We start from the raw sequence: 18004 nt of genomic DNA, 5'->3' as shown, positions 1-18004 counted from the left end.
TCCTCTCTTTCTCACTATTGCTCGGCAGCGCGCGCCCGACACGGGGGCGGCCGTCGTCGCGAAAGGACCACTGTCTCTCGAACCCGAACGATTTTCCGTCACCGATTGCGCGCCCCGATCGCGGAAGGAGAGCTCGTCCGGTCGCTCGTCTCGCGGCACCGAGCGTGCCACGCACCGTTCTACGCAAGGGACAAGTAGCGACTGACTGGCGTGCCGCGACGCCCGCAACTGCCGCGCGACGGCGGCGGCGGCGAGCGGCGGGCGGCGAGGGTGCGAACGTAGGAACGAAATGGTGGAAGCGGGAGGTTGAGGTAAGCTCGGGCGTGCGCGCGTCGACGATCGCGATTGGGCGTGGTGGAGTCCCTAGACTCACTCGTGTATCGACCGCCACCGCCATTGCTCGACGCTGACCAGCGCGCAAGTTTTGAACGCGCGCGGAAGACAAAAGTGACACGAGACATTAAATTTAGATTTATTGCTACGTGAAGCGCACTTGTTTTTTAATCGAATCCCTGTCGGCGCGAAATTTCCAAACGAATCCTTCAATTTTTTAATGTAATATTATTTATTATTACACAGCGATGTTGATTTTTAAATAATGTTAATAAAAATTTTATTTAATTTCCATCGTATCGATAATGTTGGTTATTATTAAAATCGATAATGTAATTATTCAAAGTTTATTCACGCCAGACATTTGACGAACTAATAGTAATTTCGAAATATCGATTATGTTACGACACATATTTATTGAAAGCATTGAAGCAGGCCGTTCTAATAGCAGTCGGCGGGCGCAAGCGATATGCAAGAAATGTAGAGCCGGGAATGTTTGCGAGATAAACAGAACGCCTGGAATGTCCGGAAGAAATCAAGATTTTTCTTACTGTCAACCGATTCTTTCAATGAATTTCGAGCGACGATACAAGGAAATTTTCCTAAAAGATAGACTGGTGTAGTTCAACATATGATTATGGATGATTCGATAGATGCATATTAAATATTATATCAGCGTCTAGACTGGGGGTTTTTTTTTTGGTGTGTAAACGTTCGACAAATAAAAATAACATGACGTATAAAAATGATACGCTTCTTCTTGAAAGCTCTCGACGGACACTAAACATTGTATATTACACGCACACTCGCTCCTCACGCGAACGCGAAGGGAAATTCATAGAGCGAAATAAATTACTCGAAGTTCCGAGCCCGAGATCGATTATTTCGAAATCCAATTGCTAAACAACTCTTTAACTTGCGCGTGTTCAGTTTAAAATTCGCCCGCGTGGAGGTCCATGTGGGTCACTTTCGCGTATATAACGAATAGAGTTTAAAATTCCAAGTAGTTATCGCAAAACTTGAATAATCGGGACTCTTTTTTTCCTCCTCTTGTAAATTTTCCACATAAATTTAAATGATCAGTCACGCAAAGAAATTTTTAACCGCCGCGAACGAAAATTTATCGTTGATTTTCGCATTTGCTGGAATATAGACCGTCGCACGGAGAATTTACAGCGGCATAAATTGTAATTATAAATTCTGCCCGTGTCACTTAGACTGATTGAGTGCAAAAAATATGCGACGTTACAGCGTTCGCTGTTATTTAAGTTATTAAATTAATTATTCAAATTAGATATCCACCTCCGTTAATTTTTCACAAACAATTTTTGCTGTAACCACGAGATCGCTTTTTATTAACTAAAAGCTATTTTAGTGTAAGCGGAAAATAGTAGCTGCGTTCACAAATTTTCAAATACCGCAGAAAGCATTTATTTCATTTCTTTCTTTTTTTTTTGTTTCCCTTTTTTTTTTTCTTTATTCTTGTTTGATTGACACGCTGTCTTTATTAATTTTTATCTCCCTTAAAGGCTGCACTTCCGCCGACAGTATAACGTGACGAAAGTGCGATTATCGAATCAAACTTATCGAGCGGAGAGATTGGAGCCGCTCGGCGATGTTGCGTGCTTAATCGGGCGAAACGTGCGCCTGCGATCAGACGGCGAACGTCAGTCTCTGCACCTGCAGCATCCCCCTGCACGATTCATGACGCCCGTCGTCATCACGGGCGCAAAAAAAGCGCTCCACTTTCGCTTCTCTATGTCTTTGTAGTGGCCGGCTACTCACGGCAATCATCCTCGTATATACGACGCGGACGCGCGCGCACCGTCAACAGCTTCCAAATAGGCTGCGTGCCGGTATCGATTGGGCATTAATAATTCAGTCGGGCGAGAGCACTGATAGTAAACTCTTATTTATTCATCGACGTGACACTTTTTCAACCGTCTTTGACCCACCGAGCGATAAGTCGCAATTATACCCGAGCGTGTTCCGGCGCGGGTGAGAAAAACGAGAAAATTATGCGCGCGATCAGCGGAGGCACGAACTTCATCGATCAAATTTATTTTTCATATTATTCCCATCGTCATTAAACCCTATTGATTTTATTTGCCGCGCGTTTTTCTGCGCCCGGCGCCGTATATCTCGAGCATCAAAACTCCGAATATCCACATGCGAGGATGAAAGAGCGCTGCCAAACGAGCGATCTTCAATGAAGAATGAAGAAACAGACGTGAAAGGATCGTTTATCAGTTCGCGGAAAGCCTCTCTCGTGCGTGAGGGAAGAGGAGAAAAAAAAAGAAAAAAAAACCTGGAAAGTGCCTTTTTTTAGTCGCGTGCCAGAAATCGTTTACGCGTCAAACATCACCCCCTCGTCCCTTCATCCCCCGATATTAGAAGCGCCTCGTGATCTAAGTATGTCGAGGATTTAGCTGTGGGCTGTTTTTGCTAACGGCACACAATAATTGCTTGGCCACGCGTTTACTCGCGCGATTAGGCGGAATAAAACGAGTTGAAAGTGAGGGCCGTCATACGAATTATACGAACTTTTTCTAATAGCGGTATCACCGAGGCAACGATAATGAAAAAGAGAATAAATTAAAAAGCAGAGCCAAAGAAAAAAAAACCCTCCAATTAATTCGCGCTTTTAAATCATCCGGTATTGTATTTCTTTTATTTATAAATAAATTAAAATATATAAGACTATAATAAAATTCATAAATTCACGAAAGATTAAATAATAATTAGAATGTAAATTTACAAAGCCAAAATACTCCATCTCCCTTCGGTTTATTCAATATTAAATTATTAATTCGACCGCTCAAAATTTATAATAAACTTCAGAAGAAATTATTCAAAATATTTAATGCTAAAAAAAAATAATTAAAAAAAACTAGTTCGATAGCATACTCGTTTCTTTCATCGACGTTCCCATTTAGCGTGGCATAAGCCGGTGATCTCTTACGGTGATTGCGCAATCATTACGAACGTTGAGTATTGAATGATGAAAACCGTGTTTTACTCAGGGCTTTCTAAACTTTTTTTTTTTTCTTTTAGATTCAGCTGCCTATTCCCCTCTTGGCGGTGGATGATGACATCCGAATTCATGTCCAATCTGTCAGAGAGGAGAAAACACGCTAGTGCACTTACTCACTTTCTCGGGACACATATATTATCGAGACAACCCGCTGATAGTAAAAAAGGCACGAGATAGAACGTGACGCATCTGCACGCGATAAGGACACTCGGCAGCAGTTTCAGACTCATGAAATTAGACACGCTATTTGAATATAACTAGAAAAGTTTTTTCTTGTTTTTTTTACTAATATAAATAAATAAAAAATAATTATTACTAATTATTGAATTAATAATTATTAAATAAATCAATCATTAAAACAATGAATAGTAACGACACGCAATTCTATCGAACACGTACGGGATTTAATAATTACTACGAAATTTAATGACTCCCGACACTTAGATTTAACGATATGTTTTACGAAGTAAACTTTAAAAAAAATTCAAAATTGTCAGAACTAAATTATGAGTCCCGCCCCGCCACTTCGTAGATTATTGCGTCCGTTCTGTCTTATCTGTTCCGTTTTTATTCCCTGTCTATTCGAATTTAATGCTCTCCAACGTGAGGCGATGATAAATTGCGGTATATGAAACATCCGATCTTGAAAAGCCGCCGCGATATAGATATACGAAGACGTGCCGCTTTCGAATACTGTAACGAGGTCAAGCCCGCCTCTCAAGATATTTCGCGTAGATTATCAAAGCGCACGCTCGAGCCTTATTATTTTATTTATCCGTTTCTTTGTGCCATTAGGCTTTCGCGTAAAGGTGCCACGGCTCCCTTCGCGCGCGGGTGCGCGTAATGAAAATCTAAATTGCTCTCCACGTGCTGTTAACGTAATGTGCCGTTGAGGTCGCAATGCGACCTCATCAGGATTACCGAAATTCAACCGTAGTAATTGAGAGTTAAACTGGTTCGCTCTCGTCTACGTGCATGACGAAGCAATGCGCCGCGCATTTCCGCGACGCTACAAGATCTCGGAGACGCTATAAACGCGACTCGAATCCGTCACACCAGGTCGCATTCGCTAACGAAATCGAGAAAATTGGTCTGCCGGAAGTGGACCTCAGCTTCCGTCCGCGCGAACAAATGTCGAGCCGAACCGACTGACGCTAGGAAGGATAACGAGCATCAGTTCGGACTTTTCATCTTAAAATAGAATTGATTCATAGCGCGAAGAAAAAAAAACAAGAAAAAAAAGAAAATAATTTCTACGCTTTGAACTAAACCCCTTCATCGAGTCTCAGTCGAGCTCTATCCGATGCCTAAAAAGATTTCCTCAGTTATCACTTAAGGTATCTGTTCGCACGAAAAAGTGTGTATTTCCTCTGTAGTACTGTATTTATTTTACAATTTGCGAAGTAACGCGACGGTAATTCGTTTTAAATTGAAGCAGTAGAGCGGCATGACGAGCTTTAGATTACATTTGAAACCCTGATAATCGAGAAGGACGGAATAATTGTCGGAGGAGGCCCTGATCGAGAGAAGCGTGGCGTCTCTTCCTCTCGAAATCGTCCGTCAAGGACTGGGGTAGTCATAGCTATTCTAAACGCGTCGGCGTTGACTTAAACGGGTCATCGGGGCTACGACTAATCGTTCAGGAAGAGATCGACGCGAGAAAAGAGGCGATCCGCCATCTCGTGCGATGATCTTTATAAGCCGGCATACGGGGAGCGAACGCGTTGCGTGAGTGTTGCGTGATCAGTAGCCCGCGGAAATCGTGTGCGAAATGTGCGTGCACGATTTCGAGACGGCGATTTTTCCTGCGTGTTCACCGAGCGAAAGAATCCGCGCGATCGAATCGCGAGTGCTCGTCGAAACTTCCCTCGGGTGAGAACGTCGCGGACAAATTGCGCGAAAAAAGAAAAAAAAACAATTTCCGAGTGCCGCAAAATATATTCAAATTAAATATAACTTGATTTTCGTACTTGGAATATCGATCGTCGCACGTGGCGTTTCTATCGAGATTAATTGTGATTGTAAAATCTATCGAAAGTTCATTTTATAATCGTACTTATCAGCGCACTGATTAAAAAAAATTGTAATTATAAATTCTGTCACGCGACACTTAGATCGATTGAGCGCAAAGATATATCGTATTACGGTGCTTGCTAATTATCTATCTGCCTTGGTTAATTATTCGCACACAGACGAGTTTTCCTACGAGAATTTTGCTTTCCGGCGAATGAAGCGCATGCAACGGTATGCCGAATACAAGTCGCGCGAGCTGTGCTTAGATTTTAATAATAATTCCCATTAAAGCTGCCCGAACCCGAGAGAAAAAAAATGAAATTGCCGCTGCAACGAGCGGGAGTCGCGTTTACCTTGATAGCGCTATTACCCATATTTGAATTTTGCACGAGCAACAACGCTACCTGGATCAGCAGTGACAAGAGGACGCGCGTTGCGAGGAAGCTGAGGAAAGATTTCCGTAAGCTGAAGAAGCAGGAGGGAGCAGTGAAGCTGATAGGAGGCGAAAACGGCGAGCACGAAGGTGCCGAAACTTTATACATTTCGCGCAGATTATTTAATTTTTAAATATCCGCCGACAATTTAAAAAAAAAAAAAACCGGAAGCGACAGTTTCATTCGGAAAAAGCGTCGTCAAAAGGGAAGAATGGCTTTCAAGTCGCCGGGGCTCGGGGCTTGTCGTGAATAACGGATAATAAATGAAACGGTAATAAACGGAATTCTCTTGTTCGCGAGTTTTATCTCGCTTTATTCCGGGATGATGCGCGCCGCGCGGAATTGTCGAGGAAGCGCCGTGACGTACGCGGAACAAAGGAACTCCGCCGCTCAGTCGGATCAATTGGCGGGGCAATCAATTACGGACGCATCCTCTCGATTTTCTTACCGCGACCGAGCGGCGGCGTATCGATTGTGCAACGCTGACGAAACGTGTGCGCGCGACGAGGCGCGGCTCCGTCTCCTCGTAAAACCGGCAGGAATGAAGGCGCGTACACGCGCGACTCGCTCGGGGGTTGATATTTTCCCCGCGATAAAGCGCGGCTCCGGCAACATAAACGGGTTATAAATCTTCTCCTCCCCCTCGCCGTTCGTTTCCCTCGCGTTTCTTCTTTCCTCCCGTTTACCCGCTCCGTTTCGCGAGAATAAAGAGCGAGTCGCAAATCCCGCTTCCCGCATGATGACGATTAAAAGGGGTCAACTCGCGGAAGGTCCAGCGGCCACGTGTCGCAGCCTCCAGTACGTCATGTGTGTACCAGGAATTGCCGGCCAGCGTGGTCGTAAAATCGGACCGCGTTATAAGGTCACGATCCCCGGTGACGATGCCGGCCGGCTCGTGGCATGAAAAGGCCACTGGACCACGCGATTTTCCTTCCGCCTCTGTACGGGGACCGAACGAGGACAGGCTCAGCTGAAGAACGAAGCTTAAAGATTTCAAGCTTTTTAATTTAAAAATCAATTTTTAATCGTAAAAATGTGGCAGAAGATTTTAATCATTTTCCTCCGATTATTCCTCGTAATTGAAAATTGAGTATATTTTGTTTCATAAGTTTATCTCACGGATTTGAAACTCATATATATGTATAAACGTGAAAGAAATCTTTACGTGTACGGTAAATGTTTCAACGCTCTTTTTTTTTCTCTTTTTTTTTTTTTTTTTTTAAGCAACGGTCATTCGAGCGAGACCGAGAGTTTGAAAAATCGGCCGCGTTCTTCTTATCGCGCCAAATCGATTCCGCGACAGGAAAAGAAATACGTAAGCACGAGATTTTATTGCTGTATGCGCAGGAAACGTGGAAATACTTCACAACGGCAAGTGGGGCAGCGTGTGCGACGACGAATGGGACGACTTGGAGGCCAGCGTGGTTTGCAAGCAATTAGGCTTTAGCGGTGCAATTAAAGCGACGACTTATGGCCACTTCGGCCAGGCGAGAAGTGAGAGACGAGATATTTATTGCCTTTCCATCTGAAATCGCCCGGCTTTCGCGGCCGAGTTGCGTGATGCCTCTGAGACGATCGAGATCGTCCGTAACAAGCCGTTCGTTTATTCCAATTTATCGGCGGGCACGTGTTATATTTTTAGCGTTGACTTTTATCCCTGAAAAATTCGCGGCAACGACATCGCGGACGTCGTCACTTTATCACGTTCTATTTCGCGCGAAGCCACCGGTTTGTCCAAGCATGCGCGGGTATTGTTTTATCGTTCGGCACGTAAAATTGAAATACAAAGTATCGCGCGACGTTTTATATTAAAAACTACCTCAAAGGAAGGTACTGGATGGATAACGTTTATTGCGATGGGTCCGAGGCCGAGCTCGCGGAGTGCCGCTTCGACGGATGGGGTATCTCCGACTGCGGCGGCAACGAAGCTGCGGGCGTTATTTGCTCGCACGATGGAACAACGAGAGCATCCCCGCCGCAAGAGAAACCGCCGAGGGCCAGGATAAAGGACACGCATCGCCAGGGCACGGCCTTGCGACTGTCCGGGGGACGTGTGCGCACCGAAGGCCGGGTGGAAATCAAACTGGGTGGCGCAGGTAGGAAAATAATTTCTATCTCGAAAATTGTCGATAAAATTAATAATTAAGTATTAGATGTGCAAAAAGTTGAAATTAATTCTTTTAATTTTCTTAGCGGCTCACCGTGCGCTATTTAAATCGTCCAAAAGTAAATTTATCTATATATTCGATTAATTTCTATGAATATTTAATTGAACAGTTTAATTTTTAATCAAATATTATAATTTTTATTATTTAAATGTCGGTGAAGAAAAATTGTGACTCGAGCCCGACGTGCGAAACTCACTCGGTTTTAGATTGGGGTGTTATTTGCGGTGACGGCTGGTCCATCCTCGAAGCCGCCGTGGTTTGCCGTCAATTGGGCCTCGGTTATGCCTCCGACGCGGTGCAGACTAATTTCTTTAGCGATGGGGAAACGATCCCCATGTCAGTCAGCGGGGTGCAGTGCGACGGAAACGAAGGGAATCTGGCGGAGTGTTTACATGACGCGGTTGCAGATTGCCCAGGTAGTCCTCGCGCTTTTTAGAATATTTAGCCACGATATTCATATAACGAACGAAATAATAAAACGCGACGAGAAGACGAGGCACGAAGCTTGTCTTAAAAAATAAACCCAGAACTTTTGGGCGCTTATCGCATCGCGGTGATTTTCCCGTGATTGTAGGCTCGGCGGAGAACGTAGCGGGGGTGGTGTGCCTTCGAGAAATGGCCGATCTCGTGTTCGACCACATCGAGCTGATGCGCACGGCGCACCTGGAGGACCGCCAGCTCTACTGGCTGCAGTGCGCGATGGAGGAGAACTGCGTGGCCTCGCAGGCCTACAAGACGCAGCGCGAGTCCGAGGATTGGCATCTGGAGACCAGGCGACTGCTGCGCTTCACCGCGCGGATCTTGAACGCGGGCACCGCGGATTTCCGGCCGTCCGTGCCGAAGCACCTCTGGGAATGGCACATGTGCCACATGTGAGTCAATTAACCGATTAATGGATCGGGCGGCCGAGCGCCAACGGCAAGTCGTAATCACCTCCGTTTCGATTACAAGTCGACGTGGGCGTTCTCGGTGCACGAGCACTCACCCATTGACAAATAAATGTCCGAAATAGACGAGTTATATAGAGAACCTTCGAGTACGCTCTGCACTAAATTATTCGAAACGCAATGTTTGACCGAGAGTGCTTTCCATTCGCAGGCATTACCACTCGATGGAGGTGTTTGCCACCTTCGACGTGATCGATTCGGCCGGCAATAAAGTCGCCGAAGGTCACAAGGCGTCCTTCTGCCTCGAGGACAATCAATGCATGCCCGAGGTCCAGCCTAGGTAAGGAGTCCCGATAACGCGTATTAACAGCCGCGGGTCCCTCGCGGATAGGAGACACGTGATTCTACCGTTCGCTCCTCTTCGTGTTTACTATCGCGATTGAATCCGCGTATTAATCCACGCTCGTAACGCGAGGCGTCATTATCGTTTCAGATACAAATGCGCCAATTACGGAGATCAGGGTATTTCCGTTAATTGCAGTGACATTTACAAGCACAATATCGACTGCCAGTGGGTGGACATTTCCGAGCTCGAGCCGGGACATTACACGCTCAAGGTACGGCCGTAACAAAGCCACCTCCGTAAATATCGAGCGCGAGATATCCTCAGGAAGAGCGCTCGCGGGCGAGAGAGAATGTCGCAGCTACGAGGTACCTTTTGTTTTCAGGTCGCGGTGAATCCCGAATTCAAAGTCGGGGAGATGTCGTTCGATAACAACGCCGCGGTCTGCACTCTACTTTACACGGAAACTTTCGCGACTGTCCACAGCTGTACGATGGGACGTCCGTGACGCTGTACGGTCGCGAGATTTTTCTGGCCGGTCCACGGGGATGAGAGATGTTGACGTTGGCTGGAAGCAACGTACCGCGATCTCGCGAGATCCAGAGATCCGCGGGTGACTTTTAGGGGCAGAACTTTGAAACGGACGCAAAACGCGGCACGAAACTCAAGTGGCAGTCGTGAAAATAAATATTAAAAAAAATAAAGTCGGGAGTTGGCTCCGTACTTTCGCGAGTATTTCGATAAAATTAAAAACTCAACGCGAAGTTGAGATAAAAAAAAAGAAAAAGAAAAAAAAAACATTTTTGAGGCTCAGCCTTAATTTCCATTGTTTCTGGCCAAAAGATCTCGAATCTTTGTCCCACATTTTCGCTACAGCGCGCAATCTTTTTCGTCTATTTCCCCGGTTAATACCGGGCGCAGGTGATGACAGCTTTTTAAAGAACTCGTCTTTCGTATCCGCGAAATAGCCGGTCTCCGCCAGCGGCCTTCCCAACCCCGTCGCCTTTATTCACGCGATTTTTCGGGTAATTACAGAGCGCCGCGACCCTCTACCCGGGTAATTACTAGCGTGGCTATGTAGGTATCTAGGCCTGTAAGCGCCTGGCGAGCGGCAGCCAGCGGTGCGGATCGAAGCTGCCACTTCCTCGGCCGGCATGCTGGCCGTGTACGGAGTCTCACGTTTCGGAGTCTAGGACTGAATTTATAGACGTCCCTTGACTGTCGAACTGCTCTAGATCCGTCCGCCGGTCTCATCCCGGAGCGGAGGAAAGACGGGACCTAGCGGAACAATGGGCGAGAGACGTCGCCGCGTTCAATAAGAGCCCGAAACGGACGTTCACGATAGCGCTCTCTTCTCCCGAGGGGTCGTCCAATCTCGCGTGCTCGGCTACGTTAATTACGGCTCCTGGGAAAATGACTATCTCGGCCGCATCGGAGATACAACTCGCCCCAGGCCGGGTCTAGGATAGAGGCGTGTTACGTCACGCTCGAACACTATGCCACCATTGGCTGCTCGCTACCTGGCAGGTGTTCCCGCGCGGATGTATCTACCGGGATAACTATATGCTCTCGCATTCGTGCGCACATTATTCCCGAGTGCCACGACATTGCTTGTTACAAAATTCGACGAGCTCATTAAGAACTATCGCTAATTGAACAGCCTCGTAGACTACGGATTTATATATTAAAAAAAAATTAATGGAGATAACATTTGAATTTTTTATTGGAAGACTCCTAAAAGTTTCTTTCATAAACTTGGGATTATCCGAGTGTTCTGAATGATGTATGCACAAAGGTATCGTGGCAAGTTCGTTAAAGAACGAATATTCTAAAGGGTATTTTTATATTTCATTAAGCCGGAATGCGTAAAAATAAAATTCTTTTTTAATTGTACGGAATATTGTTCTCGCGAGTGTCGTTCTGTAATTTGAACTTTACAACTTTAACGACGCCTTTTCGAAGTGCGAGCTGCGAGCTTAATGACACAGCGAACTTCATCCAATTCGCATTTTAATCTCCTTATGCAACGGCATTAAAAGTCGACTGACAATTACTTACGTATCGCTTCTAACGGCAACGTGATCGATCGCATAATTCATTTAAAAAAAATCATAGGGGCAGCCCGAGAGCTGTACGGCTTCCGTGGAAAACGTCGAGTGTTGCGCAGTAGGAATCGCGACGACTTTTGTCTCGCACGTCGCGGCGAAAAAGGGAACACTTGGCGACAATTGTCACACCTTGGGGACCGCGATCGTTGAATAAAAAAAAGGAAAAAAAAAAGAAAAAGAATTCCTCGACGCGGCCGAATCGTCAACAATAATTTATCAAACGCCGGGAAAGTGAGCTTCGAAGTGATGAAACTTTCCAAGGAGCGGAAACTTCTCGATGCGGGGCAGTCAGCCGGATGCATCCCGGCGGAAATGATATTCGCGAAGTAGAATTTTTCCGAGCGGCAAGACTATATCGCGAGACGGGGGGGAAGAGGGAGGGGGAGAAGATCGATATCGAAGCTGGAGTCCCCGAGCTCTAAGTCTGAGCCTGAAGGAGACCCTCACGTTCGTGGCAATCGCAAAAATTGGAGCAACAAAGCCGGTGGCGTGTGTTTCGTACCGATTGTGTGTACGCTTAACGACGAAGTGGCGTTCGTCACGCGATTTAATAAATGCCATCGAAATTAATGCTCGGGAGAACGGACGGGACTCTCGTGAAGAACGCTTTTCGTGCTAAATAAGTCTTCGACCTATATAACGTCGTCTAAAATCAGAACTGTTAAACACTGATCTTTACGCTTATTACGTAATAATAGAAAAAAAAATAATAATAATATATGAAATAATGTAAAATAACAGTCAACAGTTATATAATTATTGCATAATTTGTCTTTCCCCTGCTTGTTTTAATGTTACTTCATGAAACAAATAAATGATAACGAAATGCGGGAGATATAAATTCTGAGAGCTTCGCAAATTAATTTACAGCTATTAGTAGATAATCAGAATAATGAACAAACGCTCGATATTTCATTTATTGGAGCTTGCATAAATTATTTGTGTCTTAATAATAAATTCAACGATGGCAAATAATAAGCTCATTAAGCTAAGTATCGTTTTGTTATGTTTGAGTGCGAGCGAACAAATGTTATGTTCTGAAAACATGACATTATTGGAAACTACAGGCGACGTTATTTTAACTGGTAAGCAACATTCAGTAATAATATACTCAATCGGTTTTAAATCTAAAAATGTAATGTGTACGTAACCGTATAATAATGTAATAATTTATAATCACACGAATAAAAGAATTTTTTTTTCTCCATAAATATTTTTTAATCAAGCAAGGGAAATTTTAACAAATTCTTGTATTTATATTTATTATTATTATTATATTTTTATTTTATCTTCTGGCAATTGACAATTGTCGACGTTTAATCAGTCTTAGTGGATGCTAATTACGGACAATACTGCAACGTGTCGTCATCCAAAGGTCTCCAGCAAATCTCAACGATATTACACGTAGTGCGAACCATGAACAAACACGACTATCTGCCAGGCGTGAAATTAGGTACGTAATTAGACTATTTTTGCGTCTATTAATTAATACCGCAGTCATACAAAAAGTATGAAATAAGAGTAACACAAAATCTACGATTAATCAAAGATTTTTTTTTTCTTTCTTTCTTTTTGTTGTAAAAATATTTTATTAATTTAAATTTTTTAATTTCACATCTGTACGTTATTTTACCACGTTTCGGATCAATATAATAAATCTCAAGATACACCCAAAAAGTTTCGCGGCCTCGTGAATAATTATCATGTACGTCATACAGGACTAAGGATCTTCGACACGTGTCACGACGGGATTACGGTGTTTAGGCAAGTTTTGCGGGCGCTGGTCGAGCAAAGTTACGCGCCGGATTACGAGATGGGCGTGCTGCTGCCTTCGCGGTACGGGCGCATGATGGATCACCTGCGCGATCACGGGAGTTTCGCGATCGGTGTCTACGAGGCGCGGGACCTCGCGACACCCGCGATCGACGTTCTGGCGCATTACATAAGCACCAGGTACGAGGTCGTCGATTTGGTGCACGCCAACGCGGAGCCCGTTCTCAGCCGTTTCCTGAACTCTACCAAGGACGCCGGTGTCTGCGTGAAGAAGATCGACAAGCACGTCAGCGACGCGAACTTTACGGAGACGATCGCGGTGGTGGTCGGAATCGGCGAGAAAGACGACGTGCTACGATGGTTGAAGAACGCGGAATCGAAGGCCTTTAAAGAAACCTGGCTCCTGCTGCCGCTTGACGAATCGGACATCGACGGTAAGTACCCGAGTGGAAATTCATCTATAAGCTATTCTGATTTTGCAATTACTGCCTAGATCGCCGTATCCGTTTAGCCACTGTCCAGCGCGAGCTACATAGTCAGGCTCAATTCCCACTCGGGTAGGTTTAAGTAGCATCGAGCGACGGGATTTCGCGGTAACAAGTTTTTATAATTTTAATTTTTGATTTAATTTATAAAATTATATGTTTTTCCTTTTTCTTTTATTTTTATTTTTTTTAATTATTAAATGATTGTTACTTGTGCAATGTTATCGCGATTTCCAGACGACTTGTTGCGAATACAGGAATGTTAATTGTCATTAATGCCAACTATTACACTAAATATTGACGCCAAGTTGTTCCTGCAACAGCAATTACATTATCCGAGTTCAGTCGTGGCAGTTGATGAAAGTTAAGAGACAGTTTCAGCGACGCCGTTTAACTTTAATCTCAGTTTGAGCGGCCCTTTGTTTCTGTCCGGAATTAAAGCTAAAACGAGACAACAGGACGTTTAAACTGCAATTAAAAGTTAATCGCGTTGCCGGAATCATTAAATAAATTCACTTGCGCGAGGAATACAGTGAGGATGCCAACGCGTGTATAAAATCGAGGCGACGCTCCGTTTGTGGATCTCTTTCTCAAAAAACTTCAGTTTCGATAGTCGATTGTGTTTCCGCGATGGCCTTATAGTATGAATACGATCTAAATTTAGCGAACAACCGTTAACTTTCCAGATCTCATGCCACCCGGATCGTACGTCGTTAAGTCAGAAGTTCCTCGGTTCGACGCCGAGTTCTCGGACGAATTTTTTAACAACTCCGACGACTCGGCGTCTCGCTCTCCGTATTTCCTCGATATTGGAAAAGCCGTAATCGGACTGGCGGAGGTCTTCCGAGACGTTCGCGAGCGAAGCTGCGACATCGAAAGCGATGGGACCGACGTCGCGACGCGGATCTCGAAAACACGGCGGGAGATTCGCGATTCCGATGTCTACGAGACACTGCGCGTGCAGCCGCAATCGACCTCGGTGAGATACGTCGTCGCTTTAAAGACGCCGCATGGTCTCGTCAATGTCGCGCTCTATGAGATCTCGATGCCCGAGCTACGTATCCTGCCGAAGGAAACGATACCTGAGAAGCCGCGACTTTGTTTGGACCACCTCGTTAAGAACTGCGAGAACTGCACGAATTTTCAGGATCATCCTAACGACGTTGCGAAAGGTAAAATCGCCGCGGTTGTAATATCGCGGATGTAAATTACAACGCCTGTTTTCGATGCGTTAAATGTTTTGACTTTTCAGTGGACGTCGTAGACGGGGATTTCTTGAAAGGCAATATCTACGTCACCGTTTTCCTGACCGCTGTCGTGTGCGGTGCTCTCGCGTGCTGCGCGATGGTGACTTTCATAGCTCACTGTCTGGTGAACGGGAAAATCCTCGACGGCAATCCCGCGCTCACGATCGGCCTCGTTCTGGCCGACCTGTTCACCCTACTTGCGGCGATCCCTTTCTGTATGGGGGACGATTATTTCGGCGCGGATAACCTGAACGCTTGGAAGATCCTCCTCACCACACTCGCATTCGGCCTCACTCTTTCGATCATGCTCTCAAGAGCTCTATTCCTGGTTTTATCGAGAGACGGCGTGTTCATCGTTCACATCAACGGATATCTGCAGAGCCTCATGGCGTTCTTCATGTTCGCCGTGCAAGTCGCCATGTCGACCATGTACTTTTCTCTAAATCCAACGAGCTCGGCGATAACCGCCAGAAGCCTCACTTTCATCGCGTTATTAGGTACGTACATATATCGATTCAGTTCTTTACCGAATTTGTGATTTAGATAATCATAAAAGTAATATTAAATTTTCGAATTATTTAAAATAAATTTTTTTTTATCTTGAACAATTTTATTTGCTTTGCTTTGAAATTTGTTTGATTCTGATATTGATATTAAATCTTTTCTTTTTCATCGATGCACGATTTTAATTACAGCGCCACTACAGAGTAATTGAAATTTCAATATTTCCAGGATATGATATATTTTTATTAATTGGACTACTCGTCGCCTGCTACTTCATTTTTCGAACGCAACGAAATTATTACGAGGGAAACTGCTTCTTAGCGGCTGCCGTTGGTTTGTCAATAATTTGGGCGATGTGGATCATGTGCTTCGCGCTGATGCAGCCGAAAAGTCGCGACGCGATCGTTCTCTTTAGCATAATTGCCACGGCCTACCTAATTATTTTCAGTGTCTTAGTACCAAGGATTTATTTCATGGTCGTGCACACACCCAGCAGAAAGAATCCTGATCGGAAGTTTGACTTCGTTAATCCATCGACCAGTTCGATTGTCAACACGATCGTCAAGCAGGTCAGAACACAACCACTACTCGTTATCGATTAATTATCAAAAGCAATGTAAACAAAATAATTAATTTTTAACAATCACGTAATTATCATTAACTGCGTTCAGTTTTTCTTGTTCATAACGTAAAATTAATAATGAAACAATTCGGTTGCAGTCGTGTTCCCCCCATAATTACGTCTATCCCGCTCGAGACAGTCAAACATTACAAGTGCCAGCGGCCAATCCGAATTACTATGGCAGTTCGAGCCCAAACGCGAAATATCAGAGGGATATAAGTCCGAATCGATACGAGATATCCATGTTTAACAACTACGAACGCCACGCGGATATAAGGGAGATCGACGGTGACTATGTCACACCGCGATTGTGCATAGAAAATACGAAGGTGAACATTTATCATTAAGATAAATAAATCAAACGCATATTTTTCATAAAAAAACACCGACAAAGTCACGATTTTTCTATGACACTAAGAGGTCGCATAAAAATCCGTCGTGCGTGTCTTAATAAAAAATTATTATTATTTTTCTTTTTAATTTCTAGTCTTTAGCGACAAACGAAGTCATTTACGCGCAGCCGAAGGTCTATAAATCTCAAAGGGTAGTTCTGGGAGAAAAAAGCAGTGCGCAGGTCATTCGGAATAAAGATAATTCGTCACCTAGCCCCAGACTGCATGTCGAAATGTATCCCATGAGATACACCAGTCCGAATAACCTGTCGAGAAAGCGAGTATTCGACGAGGAAGAAGAAGACGAAGCGAACGAAGACATGGAGGAGGAAGAAAACGGAAAAATTCGGGAGGACGATTGTTCTAGCAGAGTCACCCGTTTTTGATAAATTACGCTATCGATCTAATGTACAATTTTCAATGCCATTTATCCTCGCGGAGTTTTTCATTAAATGGATTTAAAATAGAATTCCTTATAGTTAGCATCTGCGCGTGAAGCAATTACTTTTACAATAATAAATAATATAAGAGAAATAAAAATGTACTCACTTTACGGCTGCTCCCGCTCCACTCGATGCTGCGCCGAGAAATCCTCCTCGTAAACTCCGTCGTTCCTCGTTCACGCACAACACTCACTTCGCTCGCGAAAACACGATTAATTACAACCGCGCGCGTTAATCACCGTAATAAAATTATCGCCCGTGCTTTACACGGTACTCCCGGCAATAATTACACGCGAGGCGCTAACCTGACGACTACGAATCTCGCCGGGAGGATGAAATCACGGTGGTCCCGCAGTGTGTGAGCGAACGCGAAAGATTGACGAGCTCCACCGGCGCGCACTGACGCGTCCTGAAAAAATAAAAATGCATTTTAAACGTTTCTGCCGGTTTATAAAGTAGTAATCAATACACAAGCAACGTAATCTATTACTCTTACTAAGTAACCGGTACAATTCGCGTGTTATTTCGCGCGAAGCTACGAGCCCTTTAGTTAGGTTTGCGCAAGCATCGCCGAGTACACCGCGTTCACTGTCCATTATCGTAAACCGTAATATATTGCAGCAGGCACGGGACGAAGTTACGAACTTCCACGGGTGCAACAACGAACTCCCCCTAATTATTGACAAGCTCATTGACCGGTTCGGCGTCGCGGCCACCTTGCTACATTAACCGAGGAGGACGCGAGCGGAAAGCTGCACCGTGCGCGGCGCAGAATCAATTTGGCATGTACCTCAGCGTCGAAATTGCATTATGGTCGATCGTAATTTCGCAAGCAGGGCACAGGTGTGCGCTCCGCAGGAATATCGATGACGAGATAGCGAGGGTAGCGGGCGCACGACAAAGGGACCCGCGAAAATGAAGTTTGCGCTCACCGCAGTGCGACGTATGAGAGGACAATTCGTCATTTACGCGCCGACGCTTTTCACCACTTTTTTTTTTTTTCAATTGACGCTTAATTCGCAATACCTTAATTAAAATTGAGCGACTATGGAATTGTATGTGTATTAAAACCTGGAATTTTAACAAATTACTTCCGAACTTGTGACATGTTTTTTTTTTCTTTTTTACAGCGCTGAAATAATAATCTTAAAATCATAATAAAAATACACGAGAGTGTAGATTCTACAATTAATTAAATTAAAAAATTGTAGAAATATT

The 18004-nt window shown here is 44.6% G+C and overlaps 2 protein-coding genes and 1 long non-coding RNA gene across 3 annotated transcripts in view; 2 read left to right on the top strand and 1 right to left on the bottom strand.

The window, feature by feature from the left end:
• The first annotated feature begins 5600 nt into the window (after nucleotides 1-5600).
• On the top strand, nucleotides 5601-11216 carry LOC139106479 (lysyl oxidase homolog 3). Its single transcript, XM_070663298.1, has 8 exons — nucleotides 5601-5903; nucleotides 7162-7308; nucleotides 7641-7910; nucleotides 8189-8398; nucleotides 8557-8854; nucleotides 9081-9209; nucleotides 9363-9486; nucleotides 9598-11216. The coding sequence occupies exons 1-8, from the start codon at nucleotides 5696-5698 to the stop codon at nucleotides 9718-9720; spliced, it is 1509 nt and encodes a 502-aa protein (XP_070519399.1). The 5' UTR covers nucleotides 5601-5695; the 3' UTR covers nucleotides 9721-11216.
• Nucleotides 11217-11221: 5 nt separating this feature from the next.
• Nucleotides 11222-16855, top strand: Boss (bride of sevenless). The gene is made up of 8 exons (XM_070663271.1): nucleotides 11222-12405; nucleotides 12645-12773; nucleotides 13039-13527; nucleotides 14265-14750; nucleotides 14831-15322; nucleotides 15558-15898; nucleotides 16050-16280; nucleotides 16439-16855. Exons 1-8 carry the CDS (start codon nucleotides 12285-12287, stop codon nucleotides 16727-16729), a joined length of 2580 nt encoding a protein of 859 aa, XP_070519372.1. The 5' UTR covers nucleotides 11222-12284; the 3' UTR covers nucleotides 16730-16855.
• Nucleotides 16844-18004, bottom strand: part of LOC139106482 (uncharacterized) — a 23322-nt gene continuing 22161 nt past the window's right edge. Inside the window, exon 4 of the long non-coding RNA XR_011546364.1 lies at nucleotides 16844-17195. This is a non-coding gene — a long non-coding RNA (uncharacterized lncRNA). The remainder of the gene's footprint in view (nucleotides 17196-18004) is intronic.

This window comes from Cardiocondyla obscurior, linkage group LG11 (assembly GCF_019399895.1).
Source record: "Cardiocondyla obscurior isolate alpha-2009 linkage group LG11, Cobs3.1, whole genome shotgun sequence".
NCBI classification, from domain to species: Eukaryota; Metazoa; Arthropoda; class Insecta; order Hymenoptera; family Formicidae; genus Cardiocondyla; species Cardiocondyla obscurior.
The sequence above is the reverse complement of the archived record's forward strand: the minus strand, read 5'-3'. Positions and strand labels throughout refer to the sequence as shown.

Bases quoted from the DNA above. Each gene is read 5' to 3' on its own strand.
- LOC139106479 (XM_070663298.1), top strand. From the start codon at position 5,696: ATGAAATTGCCGCTGCAACGAGCGGGAGTCGCGTTTACCTTGATAGCG. The intron at 7,309-7,640 runs GTGAGAGACGAG...ACTACCTCAAAG, and splicing joins CCACTTCGGCCAGGCGAGAA to GAAGGTACTGGATGGATAAC. The intron at 8,855-9,080 runs GTGAGTCAATTA...TTCCATTCGCAG, and splicing joins GAATGGCACATGTGCCACAT to GCATTACCACTCGATGGAGG.
- Boss (XM_070663271.1), top strand. From the start codon at position 12,285: ATGGCAAATAATAAGCTCATTAAGCTAAGTATCGTTTTGTTATGTTTG. The intron at 13,528-14,264 runs GTAAGTACCCGA...TTAACTTTCCAG, and splicing joins TGACGAATCGGACATCGACG to ATCTCATGCCACCCGGATCG. The intron at 15,323-15,557 runs GTACGTACATAT...CAATATTTCCAG, and splicing joins CACTTTCATCGCGTTATTAG to GATATGATATATTTTTATTA.